Here is an 18,172-nt window from a genome sequence, read left to right as displayed (position 1 = left end):
GCCAGCACTGACCTGTGCGTTTCCACTACTTCCTGCTCCTGATTAACATGAGGCTTTCATGTCAATTATTGCACATCTGCCAAGTTCCTGAGCTGAGTTCAACCCAGCCCAGGAAAATCTATAGTTGACTTGCAGAAATTCACCCCATTATTCGACTGATCAGCAGGTGGAATGGCTTTCCAGTTAGAAACGTGAAGGTGGAAAGCCTATTTCAGCTTCGGCACAGTGGTTAGCACTGTGGCTTCACAGCGCCAGGGTCCCAGGTTCAATTCCCAGCTTGGGTCACTGCGTGGAGTCTGCACGTTCTCCCCGTGTCTGCGTGGGTTTCCTCCGGGTGCTCCGGTTTCCTCCCACAAGTCCCGAATGACGTGCTTGTTAGGTGGATTGGACATTCTGAATTCTCCCTCAGTGTACCCGAACAGGCGCCGGAGTGTGGCGACTAGGAGCTTTTCACAGTAACTTCATTGCAGTGATAATGTAAGCCTACTTGTGCCAATAAAGATTATTATTATTTGGTAAACTGTGATCTGTTGCAGTGGAGTTACTGACTTTTCATCGAATAATAGAATCCCCACAGTGCAGAAGGAGTCCATTCAGCCCATCGAGTCTGCACCGGCTCTTGGAAAGAGCTCCCTACTTAAGCCCACGCCTGCACCCTGTCCCCGTAACCCGGTAACGCCACTTAACCTTTTGGACACTAAGGGGCAATTTAGCAAGGCCACTCCAACTACCCTGCACATCTTTGGACTGTGGGAGGGAACCGGAGCACCCGGAGGAAACCCACGCAGACACTTGGAGAACATGCAGACTCCGCACAGACAGTCACCCGAGGCCGGAATTGAACCCGCGTCCCTGGTGCTGTGAGGCAGCAGTGCTAAACGCTGTGCCACCCTAGCCACTGTTCCAGTGGATAGCTGGCTGAATCGAAAGTATAGTTAATGGAAGATTCCTGCAGGTTAATAACTGCAGAGAATTGCTTTGTTCAGAAGGTGTCACTTGATGTCGAGCAGCCTTTGCTCTGGGGATCCGTGTGGTACTCTGCACCGGGCACATGTAGATCAAAACCAGAGTTATCTGAATTAGAATGAATTGGAAGGGGTTTGCTCAGAATGGGTAACATACCAACTCCCATGTGGAGAGTTACAAACTGCATTTGGCTTTGCCACTTCGATACAGGGGGAGGACATTGTGGTGATTTTTATACTCTAACTGTGTTCTGCCCCGTGCTGCGCACTGCTGACCCAGATTCCCAGTTCTAATGTTTGATGGCCTTCTGACTCCTAGATCCAGATATTTCTTGTGAAAATTCAGTGCCCAGTGTCTCAGACCCCACTATCTTCCAGAAGCGCTACTTGAAAAAGGTCCGGGATCTTGGAGAGGTGAGTTCCTTGCACGTGGCGTCGCTCATTCTGAACTGTTGGTCAAGCTGGACAACTGATGTGAGAGGATCCTGGCCTGGTGTGGCATTTGCCTGTATAAACTGACTGAAATAATGTACAATGTCTTCTGACAAAAGAGGTGACCTGACTTTCTGAATGTTAAATTCATTCACCATTTGTTCCAGTTACAGAGCACAGAGTTCGGAATCTGTCCCTCCCAACTTTCAACACAACCTGTGCTTCTGCCTCGAACAAAGCCAATTGCCTTTTTCTCAAATGAATTTGGTGCTTGTTAAAGGACATGAGTAGGGGGGGCGGGGGGGGGGAGTGGTTTGCGTTCGATTTGTACTCCAAAGGTCAGGTAGAGTTAATTCTGACATGGAGTTGAGTTCCCTTGATTTTTTCCCCCCACCAGGGTGCACCAACTTTAGCAACACTGCCCCCACTGCACCATTCAGCAGCTACTTACACCAGCCATCCTCTGGCCAGCCTGAGGGACATATTCAATCTGCAAGTCCGTTCCGCAACATTCTGTTCGTTGGGACCTGCGTCTACTGCAATTAGATTGCAATTGCAGCAAAACTATTTCACTGAGGAACTGCACCATCGGTAGACCGAGGAGATTTTACCTCTGTCTGGGCTGATAGTAATGCAGATGTGATTGGCCATTTGTCTTGTTCAAAAACTGTGTGAAGAAGGGCTCTTGTATTGAAGCACAATAATGATGTCCTGTGTTTAGTATAACGATGATGTGGTGATGTCCTGTGTTTAGTATAACGATGATGTGGAGATGTCCTGTGTTTAGTGTAACGATGATGTGGAGATGTCCTGTGTTTAGTATAACGATGATGTGGAGATGTCCTGTGTTTAGTATAATGTGGAGATGTCCTGTGTTTAGTATAACGATGATGTGGAGATGTCCTGTGTTTAGTATAACGATGATGTGGAGATGTCCTGTGTTTAGTATAATGATGATGTGGAGATGCCCTGTGTTTCGTGTAACGATGATGTGGAGATGTCCTGTGTTTAGTATAACGATGATGTGGAGATGTCCTGTGTTTAGTATAACGATGATGTAGAGATGTCCTGTGTTTAGTATAACGATGATGTGGAGATGTCCTGTGTTTAGTATAACGATGATGTGGAGATGTCCTGTGTTTAGTATAACGATGATGTGGAGATGTCTGTGTTTAGTATAACGATGATGTGGAGATGTCCTGTGTTTAGTATAACGATGATGTGGAGATGTCCTGTGTTTAGTATAATGATGTGGAGATGTCCTGTGTTTAGTATAACGATGATGTGGAGATGTCCTGTGTTTAGTATAACGATGATGTGGAGATGTCCTGTGTTTAGTATAATGATGTGGAGATGTCCTGTGTTTAGTATAACGATGATGTGGAGATGTCCTGTGTTTAGTATAATGATGTGGAGATGTCCTGTGTTTAGTGTAACGATGATGTGGAGATGTCCTATGTTTAGTATAACGATGATGTGGAGATGTCCTGTGTTTAGTATAACGATGATGTGGAGATGTCCTGTGTTTAGTATAACGATGATGTGGAGATGTTCTGTGTTTAGTGAAACAATGATGTGGAGATATCCTGTGTTTAGTGAAACAATGATGTGGAGATATCCTGTGTTTAGTGTAACGATGATGTGGAGATGTCCTGTGTTTAGTGTAACGATGATGTGGAGATGTCCTGTGTTTAGTGTCACGATGATGTGGAGATGTCCTGTGTTTAGTATAACGATGATATGGAGATGTCCTGTGTTTACTATAATGATGATGTGAGATGCCCTGTGTTTAGTGTAACGATGATGTGGAGATCCCGTGTTCAGTATAACGATGATGTGGAGTTGCCCTGTGTTTAGTATAACGATGATGTGGCGATGTCCTGTGTTTAGTGTAACGATGATGTGGAGATGTCCTGTGTTTAGCATAACGATGATGTGGGGTTGCCCTGTGTTTAGTATAACGATGATGTGGAGATGTCCTGTGTTTAGTATAACGATGATGTGGAGATGTCCTGTGTTTAGTATAACGATGATGTGGAGATGTCCTGTGTTTAATATAACGATGTTCAGCTTGCATGGGTCACAGGGTATTTATCTGTTTGTCATTGTGCGTAATCCACATGTTTCAGGCCAGTAAGTGGCCTAGTGCACTACTAAGCAAGACTTGAACAACAATTATTTCACACCATCTATTGGCAGTGCTCACATGGGGTGTTTCAACCCTGAGATAAATGAATCCCTGTAAAAGATTCTTGTGATCTGTCCTGTCACACTGGTGCTAGTTAACTGGGCAGAGGGGGGGACTGGGCAGAGGGGGGTGGGGGACTGGGCAGAGGGGGGGGGGGACTGGGCAGAGGGGGGGGGACTGGGCAGAGGGGGGGGGACTGGGCAGAGGGGGGGGGGACTGGGCAGAGGGGGGGGAGACTGGGCAGAGGGGGGGGGGGACTGGGCAGAGGGGGGGGGGACTGGGCAGAGGGGGGGGGGGACTGGGCAGAGGGGGGGGGACTGGGCAGAGGGGGGGGGGACCTGGGCAGAGGGGGGGGGACTGGGCAGAGGGGGGGAACTGCGGCAGGAGGGGGGGGGCTGGGCGGGGGGGGGCTGGGCAGAGGGGGGGGGACTGGGCAGAGGGGGGGGGGGACTGGGCAGAGGGGGGGGGACTGGGCAGAGGGGGGGGGACTGGGCAGAGGGGGGGGGACTGGGCATAGGGGGTCTGAAGGAAGAGACTGAGACACCATCTCATCTGAACATATGTTATTTTTTATAAATTTAGAGTACCCAATTAATTTTTTCCAATGAAGGGGCAATTTAGCGCGGCCAATCCACCTCCCCTGCAAATCTTTGGATTGTGGGGGTGAGACCCACACAGACACAGGGAGAATGTGCAAACTCCACATGGACAGTGACCCAGAGCTGGGATCGAACCTGGGACCTCGGCGCCTGAGGCTGCAGTGCTGCCCAGTCTGAACTGAATTGTAACCACATAAACACATGGACAGTCAACAGGAAGCAGTAACCGGGTACCAGTAACCAGCGGGACGGGCTGGGTACCAGTAACCAGCAGGACGGGCTGGGTATCAGTAACCAGCGGGACGGGCTGGGTATCGGTAACCAGCGGGACGGGCTGGGTACCGGTAACCAGCAGGACGGGCTGGGTATCGGTAACCAGCGGGACGGGCTGGGTACCAGTAACCAGCGGGATGGGCTGGGTATCGGTAACCAGCGGGACGGGCTGGGTACCAGTAACCAGCGGGATGGGCTGGGTATCGGTAACCAGCGGGACGGGCTGGGTACCAGTAACCAGCAGGATGGGCTGGGTACCAGTAACCAGCGGGACGGGCTGGGTATCGGTAACCAGCGGGACGGGCTGGGTACCAGTAACCAGCGGGACGGGCTGGGTACCAGTAACCAGCGGGACGGGCTGGGTATCGGTAACCAGCAGGACGGGCTGGGTATCGGTAACCAGCGGGACGGGCTGGGTATCGGTAACCAGCGGGATGGCTGGGTACCAGTAACCAGCAGGACGGGCTGGGTACCAGTAACCAGCAGGACGGGCTGGGTATCGGTAACCAGCGGGACGGGCTGGGTACCAGTAACCAGCAGGACGGGCTGGGTACCGGTAACCAGCGGGATGGGCTGGGTATCTGTAACCAGCGGGATGGGCTGGGTACCAGTAACCAGCAGGACGGGCTGGGTACCAGTAACCAGCAGGACGGGCTGGGTATCGGTAACCAGCGGGATGGGCTGGGTACCGGTAACCAGCGGGACGGGCTGGGTACCAGTAACCAGCGGACGGGCTGGGTATCGGTAACCAGCGGGACGGGCTGGGTATTGGTAACCAGCGGGACGGGCTGGGTACCGGTAACCAGCGGGACGGGCTGGGTACCGGTAACCAGCGGGACGGGCTGGGTATCGGTAACCAGCGGGACGGGCTGGTTATCGGTAACCAGCGGGACGGGCTGGGTACCGGTAACCAGCGGGACGGGCTGGGTACGGTAACCAGCGGGACGGGCTGGGTACCAGTAACCAGCGGGACGGGCTGGGTGGCAGTAACTGACTTTGGGTCAGTTTATTTGATCTGCCATTGGGCTCTAGGCCACCGGGCTAAAGCACAGACCGCTCCCCTCTCCAGGTAAACCTGTTCCAATTTGTCTGTCTGGGATGTTGGTCTAACCAGGATTCAATCTGGTTGTGACACCCTCCCTGGAAAGTACAATGCCAAATTTGTGGACTGGCAAAGAAGAAACGTTGCTGAAAAGTTATCAGATTGCCGTTTTCTGAGGAGCAATGGGAAAGAGATTGGACAGAGAAAGCAATAATTTGAGCTTAACTATCTTGCTTTGTTTTAGGGCCATTTTGGCAAAGTGGGCCTGTACATTTATGACCCATTTAACGATAACACTGGGGAAGTTGTGGCAGTGAAATCATTGAAGTCAGAGTGCAGCAAAGAACTCCATACGAGCTGGACACGGGAGATCGAGATTCTGAAAATGCTGTATCACGACAACATCGTCAAGTACAAAGGCAGCAGCAGTGAGCAAGGTAACCGCCGGAGTGCCAGGCTCCGTTCACACTCGGTATTAATCTCACCACTGGTTTTGTGAGGAACCTCACTGCCCATGATGCAGAGGAAAGCCGAGAGATTAGATAAGGGCTATATTTGTGGTGCTGTAACCTATCCCAGCTAGAAACCAGAAACAATTGCTCAATCTGCTGCTAAAAGAAACAAACCTGGATCATTAAGAGCCTTATTACGACCCTCGGCCAGAATACCGGACAAAAACTCCCAATATTTTATTTAATTTGTAAGAATGTAAGGAAAGGATACTTCACTCAAGGAGTGACTCCTCGCACAATAGGGATATGGTCTATTGAAACAAACTTTATTACTAACACAGGATTAAACGCACTTTAACATCATAAAGAAAATTGCTTTCAATTACCAGTTAAACAATGCATCAACCGTACAATGGAACAAATCTAACTGCTATCTATATCTCCACTCAAACAAAACCCATCTCAGATCACAATCCACTTTTAAATACAGTTAGCAGACTCGGGAATATTTGCTGCAAAGAGATGTCTAGGATAAACCATTTTGAGAAAAAGTGGTCTTTTGAGACTGCTTGAAAGAGAGAGACCTGACTCCCTGTCATCGTAATGCGGAATCTCTGGCTGTATTCCTCAGAAACTGCCTCTCCGCTCACCTTCCAGCCGTAACTAATCTCTGCCTGCCTGCTAGACACCTGGTGTAGCCCGAGCTCCTCCCATTCGTATGCCATCTTACTAAGGCCAAACACATTGTCTCTCGTTGTCTACTTCCCGGGGAATCCTTTTTAAAAAAAAAAAAAAAAAAAATTTAGAGTACTCAATTCATTTTTTTTCCAATTAAGGGGCAATTTAGCGTGGCCAATCCACCTGCCCTGCACATATTTGGGTTGTGGGGGCGAAACCCATGCAAACACGAGGAGAATATGCAAACTCCACACGGACAGTGACCCAGAGCCGGGATCGAACCTGGGACCTCGACGCCGTGAGGCAGCAGGGCTAACCCACTGAGCCACCGTGCCTCCCTCCGGGGAACCCTTTTAATATAAACAAAATTTATAGCCCAACTTCAGCAAACAGCATCCATGGCTGGAATGAATTATGATCTTACTTTTGCTTATTTTAAATAAATTTAGGGTAGCTAATTCTTTTTTTTCCAATTAAGGGCAATTTATTGTGGCCAATCCACCTACCCTGCACATCTTTGGGTTGTGGGGGTGAGACACGAGGAGAATGTGCAAACTGCACACGGACAGTAATCTGAGGCTAGGATCAAACACTGGTCCTCGGTGTCGTGAGGAAGCAGTGTTAACTACTGCACCACCGTGCCGTCCAATTTTACTTTTACGATTCTTTAATTGCATCTCTGCCTCCAAAAAAAAGCCTGGCTGCCTTTCAAACCAGGATTTTTAAAAACATGACTGCAGCAGTCTCACACACTAACTCAGACTTTTAACCAAATACATATAACACAATATATCTGATATTCTGACATTCGTCACATCCTCCACGTCCTAAAGTACTGTTATGGGCGAGGCTTTTCAGAACCCCAAAATGTATCATGGAGTTCAACCAACCTCCCCCTTTAATGTATTTGTTGCTTTTCCTAGTACACGGCTTTTTCCCTAGATGTGGGATTACAATTATGGACACGTGGGTTTTTAAACACAAAACACTGTTTATTCCATGAACTCAACTTAACATCTTAAATAAACATTGGATCTCTTAACACCCCTTACTTCAAAGATAACTCAGAAAATATTGCAACAGTAAATAACTCAAAATGTTCCTTCAAACTTCCACGAGACTTAACACCTTTAAACAGTATCACATCAGGTTAAAGGACATTATATATTTTCTGTAGAATGGCAGAGATATATTAGCTTGGGTGACTTAAGCTCCAGCACCTTGCTTTCTTCATGCAGCTCTCTGGAAACCCACAGCCACACCCACGCTGCTTTCTCAAACCTGGCTTTCTCCCTTCAAGCAGATCACAGCAAACCAGAACTTCTCAAGCTGCTGTCTCAAACTGGCTTTCTACTTTTAAACTGCTCTCAGCAAAACCAGCCAGGCACTTTTTAAACTGCAAAACCAAACTACAAAATGGTTGAACTGAGCTGAGCTCCACCCACTCTATGGCATCACTTAATTTTCTTAAAGGTACATTGCTTAAACATCCAGTTCTTAAAGGCACTCTCGCATGACAGTACCTCACCGTCATTTGAATTATGGTCACTTGTTAAGCTGGGAAATGGTTAATTTAAATATGGCCGCACCCCACACTCATTGAATAAACAGGTTTTTTTTTTTGTGATGCAAGAAGAAGGAATACTATCCAGATCCTGCGAGAAAGTGAGTGGGAATAATTAAAAAGGGCAGACAGGGCTGAGATAAATATAAATCAGAAAGTTACATGAGTAAACAGGAACTAAAACAGGAGACAAAGTGATTGAAAAAGGAATAGAGAGTACCAGTGGAAAGCAGTAACGGAGAACTGTGGTGGGTGGGGCCTATGTTGTACATGGATATTTACATTCCAGAAACTGACAATGACAGAGGCTAGAGACCCAAACAATGTCCATTGACCGAAAGGCTTTAAAGGGAACTGAAAATAACGTGGGTTGATGTGTGTTTCTCCTTCTCCTGGCTTCCCTGGTGCACAAGGTACAAAGGCAACTCGACCTGATGGAGGGCATGAACTTACACTCGGGAAGAAACCAGCTTCATGACCTTCCCGAGTAGATGGACCGCACTCCTGCCTTGCTACATCAAAGTTGCCGTCTTGATGCAAGCTGTTGTTATTAACCAAGGCAAATCCAGTCTTTCAGCTAAATGTTTTCTTCTGCCGTGTTCTCAGGAGGTCAGATCGTCCAGCTGATAATGGAATACCTGCCTCTGGGCAGTCTGAGGGATTACCTCCCAAAGCAGAACCTCGGACTTGGGCAGCTAATGTTGTTTGCACAGCAGATTTGTCAGGTAAAAATACACGCGGATATTCTTTTTTTTTTCCCTTTTTGAGTGGGTGAATTAGATATTCTAAATCTCTCCATACTTAATGGCGCTTGTGTATTGCATTACGTTGGCCTGTCCAGCCTGTTCTGTCATTGATGTAAACTCCAGGCGACGGCACCAGGGAACTTCTTACCAGAAAGGATTGAGCAAAACATTCCACGATAATTAACTAAAACCTACATCTCCAGCATTCAGTCCCAGCCTGTCATACTCAGTGACATTTCTGTAATCCTTGCAGGAACTGCACAGAGAGTGTGGTACCAAGTGTGTGGGAACAGAGGTCCCTCAATCAGGCCTCACGTCCTAAAGCCAGTAGACAGGTCTTTTGACCCTTGCTGTTTGTGTCTTTCATTCAGGGCATGTTCTACCTGCAGTCTCAGCGGTATGTGCATCGTGACCTGGCTGCAAGAAATGTACTTGTGGAAAATGAGAATTTGGTGAAGATTGGAGACTTTGGACTTGCCAAGGCGATCCCGGAACACCAGGACTATTACCGAGTGAAAGATGATGGAGACAGCCCAGTGTTCTGGTGAGTTTCTGCACAGCAGCATGGAGCAGCTTATAGTGGGTGGGCAACGCGAGTGCCTGTTTCCGGAGTTAAATGTGTGCGTGCGTGTTCACCAGACCCAACATGAGGAAGTAAAGAGAGCTTTTTCCACCCGTGTTGGCAGTATTGAGGGATTGTGTTAATGGCTGAGTGTAGCTGTAACTTGGGAAGTCTATTTATGATCTTGTGTCTTGCTGCAGGTACGCTGTTGACTGCCTCAAGGAAGGAAAATTCAATTTTGCTTCTGATGTTTGGTCATTTGGAGTCACGTTATACGAGCTTCTAACGCGCTGCGAGGCCCGCCAGAGTCCACCAGCGGTAAGTCTTTCCAACCCACTGTGCCACTGACTAACGTGTCCAAACACACTGTGCCACTGACTAACGTGTCCAAACACACTGTGCCACTGACTAACGTGTCCAAACACACTGTACCACTGACTAACGTGTCCAAACACACTGTGCCACTGACTAACGTGTCCAAACACACTGTGCCACTGATTAACGTGTCCAAACACACTGTACCACTGACTAACGTGTCCAAACACACTGTACCACTGACTAACGTGTCCAAACACACTGTGCCACTGACTAACGTGTCCAAACACACTGTGCCACTGGCTAACGTGTCCAAACACACTGTGCCACCGGCTAACGTGTGCCAAACACACTGTGCCACTGACTAACGTGTGCCAAACACTGTGCCATTGGCTAAGTGCCACTGGCTAACGTGTCCAAACACACTGTGCCACCGGCTAACGTGTGCCGAACACACTGTGCCACTGACTGGCGTGTGTCGGTCCCACTGCGCCATCGACCGGCCTGTTGCCTGTGATAACGGTGACGTGCACAAGACCAGCCTGAACCATTCTCTGCAGCAAGTAGCCCTGTAACTGGCGCAAGGAATGACACCCACTGCGGATTGTACAATCTGCTGCTCATCTCTCTCTCTCTGCGTTCTGCCACACCTTTTCATTGAGTGTAGCTGGCATGTTTACTGTGGCTGTTCACGGTTCGGTTTGAAAAGGCTCCTTTAGTTCTGTGTTAATGTATGTATAAGGTGATGTTTGTATGTATGCTTGTATGTGTGAGGTGATGTCTGTATGTGTGTCTATATGTATGTCTGTATGTATGTGTGAGGTGATGTCTGTATGTGTGAGGTGATGTCTGTATGTGTGAGGTGATGTCTGTATGTATGAGGTGATGTCTCTATGTATGAGGCGATGTATGTCTATGTATGTATGTATGTATGTGTGAGGTGATGTCTGTATGTATGAGGTGATGTCTCTATGTATGAGGCGATGTATGTCTATGCCTGTATGTATGTATGTGTGAGGTGATGTCTGTATGTGTGAGGTGATGTCTGTATGTATGAGGTGATGTCTCTATGTATGAGGCGATGTATGTCTATGTCTGTATGTCTGTATGTATGTGTGAGGTGATGTCTGTATGTGAGGTGATGTCTGTATGTGTGAGGTGATGTCTGTATGTGTGAGGTGATGTCTGTATGTATGAGGTGATGTCTGTATGTATGAGGCGATGTATGTCTATGTCTGTCTGTATGTATGTGTGAGGTGATGTCTGTATGTGTGAGGTGATGTCTGTATGTATGAGGTGATGTCTGTATGTATGAGGTGATGTTTGTATGTATGAGGCGATGTATGTCTATGTCTGTATGTATGTATGTGTGAGGTGATGTCTGCAACTCATTCAGGTATTTTCAACCATTCTTCTTAGAAATTTATTGAGATGATTGGAGTGACGCATGGACAGATGACAGTGGTACGACTGATCGATCTGCTGGAAAGGGGGCAACGCTTGCCTTGTCCAAAGTCCTGTCCCTTAGAGGTAAGAACAGAAAATTCAGACTAACAACCACTCTCAAAATGAATCTCCAGTTACTGGGACAATGTTTCCATATCCCTGTTAATCGGTTCCCCCATGCCTCAGATGTAAATATCGACAGTCTCTGGGCTTCCTGATTATTTTCTTCCTGAGCCGCCGCTGAGCTGATGGCAGCTTTCTCTGGTTGCAGGCACGCTCGGGTGTTTAGTGTTTTAGGTACTGTCACCCCCTGCCCCGTCTGACCAACCCGGAACTGAAATCCCGACTGTAATTCTCGTGTCTCTGCGAGCTCAATCAGGCTTTGAAATCCTTCCTGACATGTGGAACAGTTCAGTCAACGTCTCACACTTGAGTTTGGAAAGACTCGTACATGCTTGCCAGCATTTTGTGAGTTTGTCGGGGTTTATTGCTGGTATCCAGGAGTTTGGACCCAAAGTACAAAACTGCCCATAATTAGCACTGAATTAGGAAAATGAGAGGAGGAGTAGGCTATTCGGCCTGCCCAGCTTGTTCCATCATACCGTGGCTGATCACCTATCTCGCTGCCATTTCCCCCCACTATCCCCATCTCGTTAACATCCCTGTAGTGATTATACTCTGACTGAATCTCCATAGCCCTTTGGAGCAGAGAATTCCAGAGATTCACCTACCCTCTGAATGAAGAAATTCCTCCTCGTCTCGGTCTTCAATGACTTGCCCCTTCTTCTGAGACTGTCCCCTGGTTCTAGACTCCGCAGCCAGGGGAAGCATTCCCTCTACACCCACCCTGTAAGAATTTCAATGAGACCATCTCTTCAAAACTCTATGGAATACAGGCCCAGTTTCCTCAGTGTTTCATTATAAGACTTCCTCCTTGATGGCAAGTGTATCCTTCCTTGGGTATGGAGACCAAAGCTGTAGATAATACTCCAGGTGAGGCCTCATCAGGGCTCTGCCCAGTTGCAGCAAGATATCTTTACTCAGGTACTCCAATCCCCTTGGGGTGAAGTCAAACACACCATTCGCCTCCCTAGTTGTCAGCTTTCAGTTCCTCATGAACAAGGACACCCTGGTCCCTATGGACAACAACACTTCCCCCCACCCCTCGCCATTTTTCTCCCAAAGTGGGTAACATCACACTTATTCACGTTATAATGCATCCGCCGTGTTTTTGCCCAAAACTCAACAGGTTTGTCAAACATTATTTCCCTTTCATAAATCCACGTTGACTCTGCCCATTCATTATTCGGTTTGAAGTGTCCGATGATCACATCCTTTATAATATATTCTAATAATTTCCCTACTGCTCTGTCAAACTAAAAAGCTTGTTCTGTTTTCTCCCCTCTTCGCTTCTTCATTATTGGGGTTGCATTTGCTACTTTCCAGACTGCAGGAACCTTTCCAAAATCTAGAGAATTTGAAAATCGCTTATTGTCACAAGTAGGCTTCAAATGAAGTTACTGTGAAAAGCCCCTAGTCGCCACATTCCAGCGCCTGCTCGGGGAGGCTGGTACGGGAATTTTGACCAGTAACCACCGATATATCCACTGTCTCTACAGCCCAACCCATTAAGTCCTTTGATTTCCTCGTATTTCTGGGAGGTTTTGTGTATCTTCCTCCATGAGGACAGACAGAAGGCAATTGTATAGTTTCTCTGCCATTTCCCCATTTCTCCTTGCTAATCTTTTCTTTTTTACACACCTAAAGCTTTTACAGTCCGCCTTTATATTTCACGCTTGCTTACATTATATTCTCTCTTCCCTTTTTTAAAATAAATTAATTTTTAATATGAATTTAGAGTACCCAATTCATTTTTTCCAATTAAGGGGCTATTTAGCGTGGCCAATCCACCTAGCCGGCACATCTTTGGGTTGTGGGGGCGAAACCCACGCAGACACGGGGAGAATGTGCAAACTCCACATGTCACTCTGGCCCCGGCGTCACTCTGGCCCCGGCGTCGCTCTGGCCCCGGCGTCGCTCTGGCCCCGGCGTCGCTCTGGCCCCGGCGTCGCTCTGGCCCCGGCGTCGCTCTGGCCCCGGCGTCGCTCTGGCCCCGGCGTCGCTCTGGCCCCGGCGTCGCTCTGGCCCCGGCGTCGCTCTGGCCCCGGCGTCGCTCTGGCCCCGGCGTCGCTCTGGCCCCGGCGTCGCCCTGGCCCCGGCGTCGCCCTGGCCCCGGCGTCGCCCTGGCCCCGGCGTCGCCCTGGCCCCGGCGTCGCCCTGGCCCCGGCGTCGCCCTGGCCCCGGCGTCGCCCTGGCCCCGGCGTCGCCCTGGCCCCGGCGTCGCCCTGGCCCCGGCGTCGCCCTGGCCCCGGCGTCGCCCTGGCCCCGGCGTCGCCCTGGCCCCGGCGTCGCCCTGGCCCCGGCGTCGCCCTGGCCCCGGCGTCGCCCTGGCCCCGGCGTCGCCCTGGCCCCGGCGTCGCCCTGGCCCCGGCGTCGCCCTGGCCCCGGCGTCGCCCTGGCCCCGGCGTCGCCCTGGCCCCGGCGTCGCCCTGGCCCCGGCGTCGCCCTGGCCCCGGCGTCGCCCTGGCCATCAGTTCTCCAGCCCACCTTACTGTAGCTGAGTCAGTTAGTATTGCGACGGTTGCCAATCCCAATTGATGTTCAATGCCTCGTACTGCAGAGTGTGACTGATGACTCAGGGAGTGAGCAGGACGAACTTACCGAGTGCCGCGGTTATCGTATGGTACCCGGGGGATGCTGTGCAGTCATTGGTTGTAACTTCATGAAAGGGAGGGGAACAGAAAATAACTGGTAGTAAAGGGATTTTCCTCCATTGATCCCACTCAAAGCATCAAATTGTCTTTGGGACAGGAAATGTTTGTGCTTTCTTAGTTGTTTTTGTGCTGAGTAAAGCTCACTCTGCTTTCTTCTCACTCTCTTTGCCCAGGTTTACCAGCAGATGAACAAGTGTTGGCAATCTGACCCAGCTCAACGTCCCGCATTTAAAAATCTGATCGCGTTCTTTCAGAAGTGTTGTGAAAGATATAAACTGATTGACACTTTCAACATCCTGCAGAAGTTATAAATACCAATTGCTCCCGAGCAACATCATTCTATCTCTATTTTGGTCACTTTCTATGAATGTTGCAGGATTGACCCTCCCTCTGTGCTGCCATGTAACCCTCCCGCTGCTCCTCTCTCAACTCCCGCTGCTCCTCTCTCAACTCCCGCTGCTCCTCTCTCAACTCCCGCTGCTCCTCTCTCAACTCCCGCTGCTCCTCTCTCAACTCCCGCTGCTCCTCTCTCAACTCCCGCTGCTCCTCTCTCAACTCCCGCTGCTCCTCTCTCAACTCCCGCTGCTCCTCTCTCAACTCCCGCTGCTCCTCTCTCAACTCCCGCTGCTCCTCTCTCAACTCCCGCTGCTCCTCTCTCAACTCCCGCTGCTCCTCTCTCAACTCCCGCTGCTCCTCTCTCAACTCCCGCTGCTCCTCTCTCAACTCCCGCTGCTCCTCTCTCAACTCCTGCTGCTCCTCCCTCTCAACTCCCGCGCTGCTCCTCCCTCTGTGCTGCCATGTAACCCTCCCGCTGCTCCTCTCTCTCACCTTCCACGCTGCTCCTCTCTCTCAACTCCCACGCTGCTCCTCTCTCTGTGCTCCCGCGCTGCTCCTCTCTCTGTGCTCCCGCGCTGCTCCTCTCTCTAAACTCCCGCGCTGCTCCACTCGCTAAACTCCCGCGCTGCTCCTCTCTCTAAACTCCCGCGCTGCTCCACTCGCTAAACTCCCGCGCTGCTCCTCTCTCTGTGCTCCCGCGCTGCTCCTCTCTCTGTGCTCCCGCGCTGCTCCTCTCTCTGTGCTCCCGCGCTGCTCCTCTCTCTGTGCTCCCGCGCTGCTCCTCTCTCTGTGCTCCCGCGCTGCTCCTCTCTCTGTGCTCCCGCGCTGCTCCTCTCTCTGTGCTCCCGCGCTGCTCCTCTCTCTAAACTCCCGCGCTGCTCCACTCGCTAAACTCCCGCGCTGCTCCCTCTCTCTCTGTGCTCCCGTGCTGCCTCCCTCGCTCTCTCTGTGCTCCAGTGCTGCCCCCTCTCTCTGTGCTCTTGTGCTGCCTCCCTCACTGTTTGTTCCCGTGCTGCCCCCTCTCTCTGTGCTCCCTTGCTGCCCCCTCTCTCTGTGTTCCCGTGCTGTCTCTCTCTCTCTGTGCTCCCGTGCTGCCCCCTCTCTCTGTGCTCCCCCCTCTCTCTGTGCTCCCCTGCTGCCCTCTCTCTCTGTGTTCCCGTGCTGTCTCTCTCACTCTGTGCTCCCGTGCTGCTCGCTCTCTCTGTGCTCCCACAGTGCCTCCCTCTCTCTCTGTTCCCGTGCTGCCCCCTCTCTCTGTGTTCCCGTGCTGTCTCTCTCTCTCTCTCTGCTACCGTGCTGCTCGCTCTCTCTGTGCTCCCACAGTGCCTCCCTCTCTCTTTGCTCCCTCTCTGTGTTCCCGTGCTGTCTCTCTCTCTCTCTGTGTTCCCGTCCTGTCTCTCTCTCTTTGTGTTCCCGTGCTGTCTCTCTCTCTCTGTGCTCCCATGCTGCTCGCTCTCTCTGTGCTCCCACGGTGCCGCCCCCTCTCTCTGTTCCCGCGCTGCCCTCTCTCTCTGTGTTCCCGTGCTGTCTCTCTCTCTGTGTTCCCATGCTGTCTCTCTCTCTCTCTCTGCTCCCGTGCTGCTTGCTCTCTCTCTGCTCCCACGGTGCCTCCCTCTCTGTGCTCCCGTGCTGCCCTCTCTCTCTGTGTTCCCGTGCTGTCTCTCTCTCTCTCTGTTCCCGTGCTGCTTGCTCTCTCTGTGTTCCCGTGCTGTCTCTCTCTCTCTCTGTTCCCGTGCTGCTTGCTCTCTCTGTGCTCCCACAGTGCCTCCTTCTCTGTGTTCCCGTGCTGCTCGCTCTCTCTCTGCTCCCGTGCTGCCCCCTCTCCACCTCTATTTCTTCGGACTTGTTCTTTTTAGTACATTTCAAAGCTGACGAAGTTCTTTGTGAAGAGTCTTCACGATGTCTGTGGGCCGAGATGCCTGTGGGCCGAGATGCCTGTGGGCCGAGATGCCTGTGGGCCGAGATGCCTGTGGGCCGAGATGCCTGTGGGCCGAGATGCCTGTGGGCCGAGATGCCTGTGGGCCGAGATGCCTGTGGGCCGAGATGCCTGTGGGCCGAGATGCCTGTGGGCCGAGATGCCTGTGGGCCGAGATGCCTGTGGGCCGAGATGCCTGTGGGCCGAGATGCCTGTGGGCCGAGATGTCTGTGGGCCGAGATGTCTGTGGACCGAGATGTCTGTGGACCGAGATGTCTGTGGACCGAGATGTCTGTGGACCGAGATGTCTGTGGACCGAGATGTCTGTGGACCGAGATGTCTGTGGACCGAGATGTCTGTGGACCGAGATGTCTGTGGACCGAGATGTCTGTGGACCGAGATGTCTGTGGACCGAGATGTCTGTGGACCGAGATGTCTGTGGACCGAGATGTCTGTGGACCGAGATGTCTGTGGACCGAGATGTCTGTGGACCGAGATGTATTTTGTGTACAGGTTCCACAGACACCAATGAGAGAAATGAGCCGATACTCTGGGCTTCTTGGATACGGGATGACTGTTGTCCAAGACATTAGCTGAGTTTCCCGAAGTGTCTAAAAAGGCAGACTATACCTTGTTTCAACATCTCACCCATAAGACTCTGCGATCTTGTCTGAATCATTGATGTGCATTCAAGATTTTTATGAATGGAGGAAAAGGTGCGACAAAGAAAAAGACATTCGGTGAAGGTCCACGTTTTAACCCCTTCCCACATCTCGCCTTGGGCCTTTGTGTTTGTTCTAAAATAAGGAGAATTCAGTATATGTCGGCTCGTAATTTGCTCAGAGTAGTAACCTCTGGCAGATTGCCATTCTCGACGGACTTACCCAAAGCGATTCCAAAGCCCCTGCCTCGCCCAACCATCCTTACTCAGGCGAGGTGAGACCGGAGCAGCGAAGCGAGCCCCCGGCTGCACGGTGTGGAGTAACGGGGCAGAGCAGTGGGAAACACGCCCTTTTTACGGCACTAGCTGAAAAGGAGGCGTTTAAAGAGATAATTAAAAGATAAATGGTTCAGACAATGATATGGGGTGGGGGGGGGGGGGGGGGGTTGGACTGGAGTAGGGGGCTGGGGAGTTCGTTGGATGGGGTGGGTGAGAGTCTGAGTTTTTTAAATCGTTGCTCTGGAGTTGGAAGTGATTTCTTTCAGAATAACCATCAGGGTTCAACTGGCAGAATGATCCAAAGTTTGCGAGTTATGTTGCTCCTGCTGGGTGCTTCCCAGCGAGGCGTAATTGTCCAGGGAAGTTAGCCCCTCTCCACAATTGCCGGGTAAACACTTGCGTGCAAAATTCCGAATTCCCGGCACATCATTGGGGTACCCCCGAAACGTGACGCTGGGGAACCCAGACGTTATGGACCATAAACATTCACCCTTTGCTTTACATTTAATATCTCCCATAATATATACTCCATGCAGAATGGCAATGGCTTTTCTCTACCTGGGAAGGATGTCTCTTGTTAACCTGACCTCTTGATTAATTAAATATAAATTTACTGTCTGGTGTAATCTACATGCGACAATTATGGCTCTGATTACAGCAATATTATTTTCAGGATGACATTGAAAATCCAGTTATGCTCCTGTCCAGGAACAGTCTGACGGTTTCATTGTTGTATTATTTTAGTATTGCAGATTCTTGGGTCTTGTTACTAAGCGCCAATCGACCTGTGCCTTTTGCACGTTTCTGATTTATTAAACAGCTTTTTTAAAAATTCATTCCCGGGATGTGGGCCTCATGGGCTAATCACTGCATCTGTCCGTCTGCAACTTTAAATAGAGCAAGTGACACCTTGACTCAGCACCTCAGTCCGTGCTGAGACAGTCC

General features: G+C 50.5%; 1 protein-coding gene across 2 annotated transcripts in view; it reads left to right on the top strand.

Annotated features, from left to right (window-relative positions):
• Positions 1-14,719, top strand: part of tyk2 (tyrosine kinase 2) — a 121,622-nt gene extending 106,903 nt beyond the window's left edge. For both annotated transcript variants that reach the window (XM_072490850.1, XM_072490851.1), the window contains exons 18-24: positions 1,285-1,379; positions 5,744-5,936; positions 8,800-8,918; positions 9,311-9,483; positions 9,702-9,819; positions 11,236-11,346; positions 14,210-14,719. In XM_072490850.1, the coding sequence (XP_072346951.1) occupies positions 1,285-1,379; positions 5,744-5,936; positions 8,800-8,918; positions 9,311-9,483; positions 9,702-9,819; positions 11,236-11,346; positions 14,210-14,347 (947 nt within the window). In that variant the 3' untranslated portion in view covers positions 14,348-14,719. The remainder of the gene's footprint in view (positions 1-1,284; positions 1,380-5,743; positions 5,937-8,799; positions 8,919-9,310; positions 9,484-9,701; positions 9,820-11,235; positions 11,347-14,209) is intronic.
• Positions 14,720-18,172: the final 3,453 nt, after the last annotated feature.

This window comes from Scyliorhinus torazame, chromosome 27 (genome assembly GCF_047496885.1).
Source record: "Scyliorhinus torazame isolate Kashiwa2021f chromosome 27, sScyTor2.1, whole genome shotgun sequence".
Lineage (NCBI taxonomy): Eukaryota > Metazoa > Chordata > Chondrichthyes > Carcharhiniformes > Scyliorhinidae > Scyliorhinus > Scyliorhinus torazame.
The sequence above is the reverse complement of the archived record's forward strand: the minus strand, read 5'-3'. Positions and strand labels throughout refer to the sequence as shown.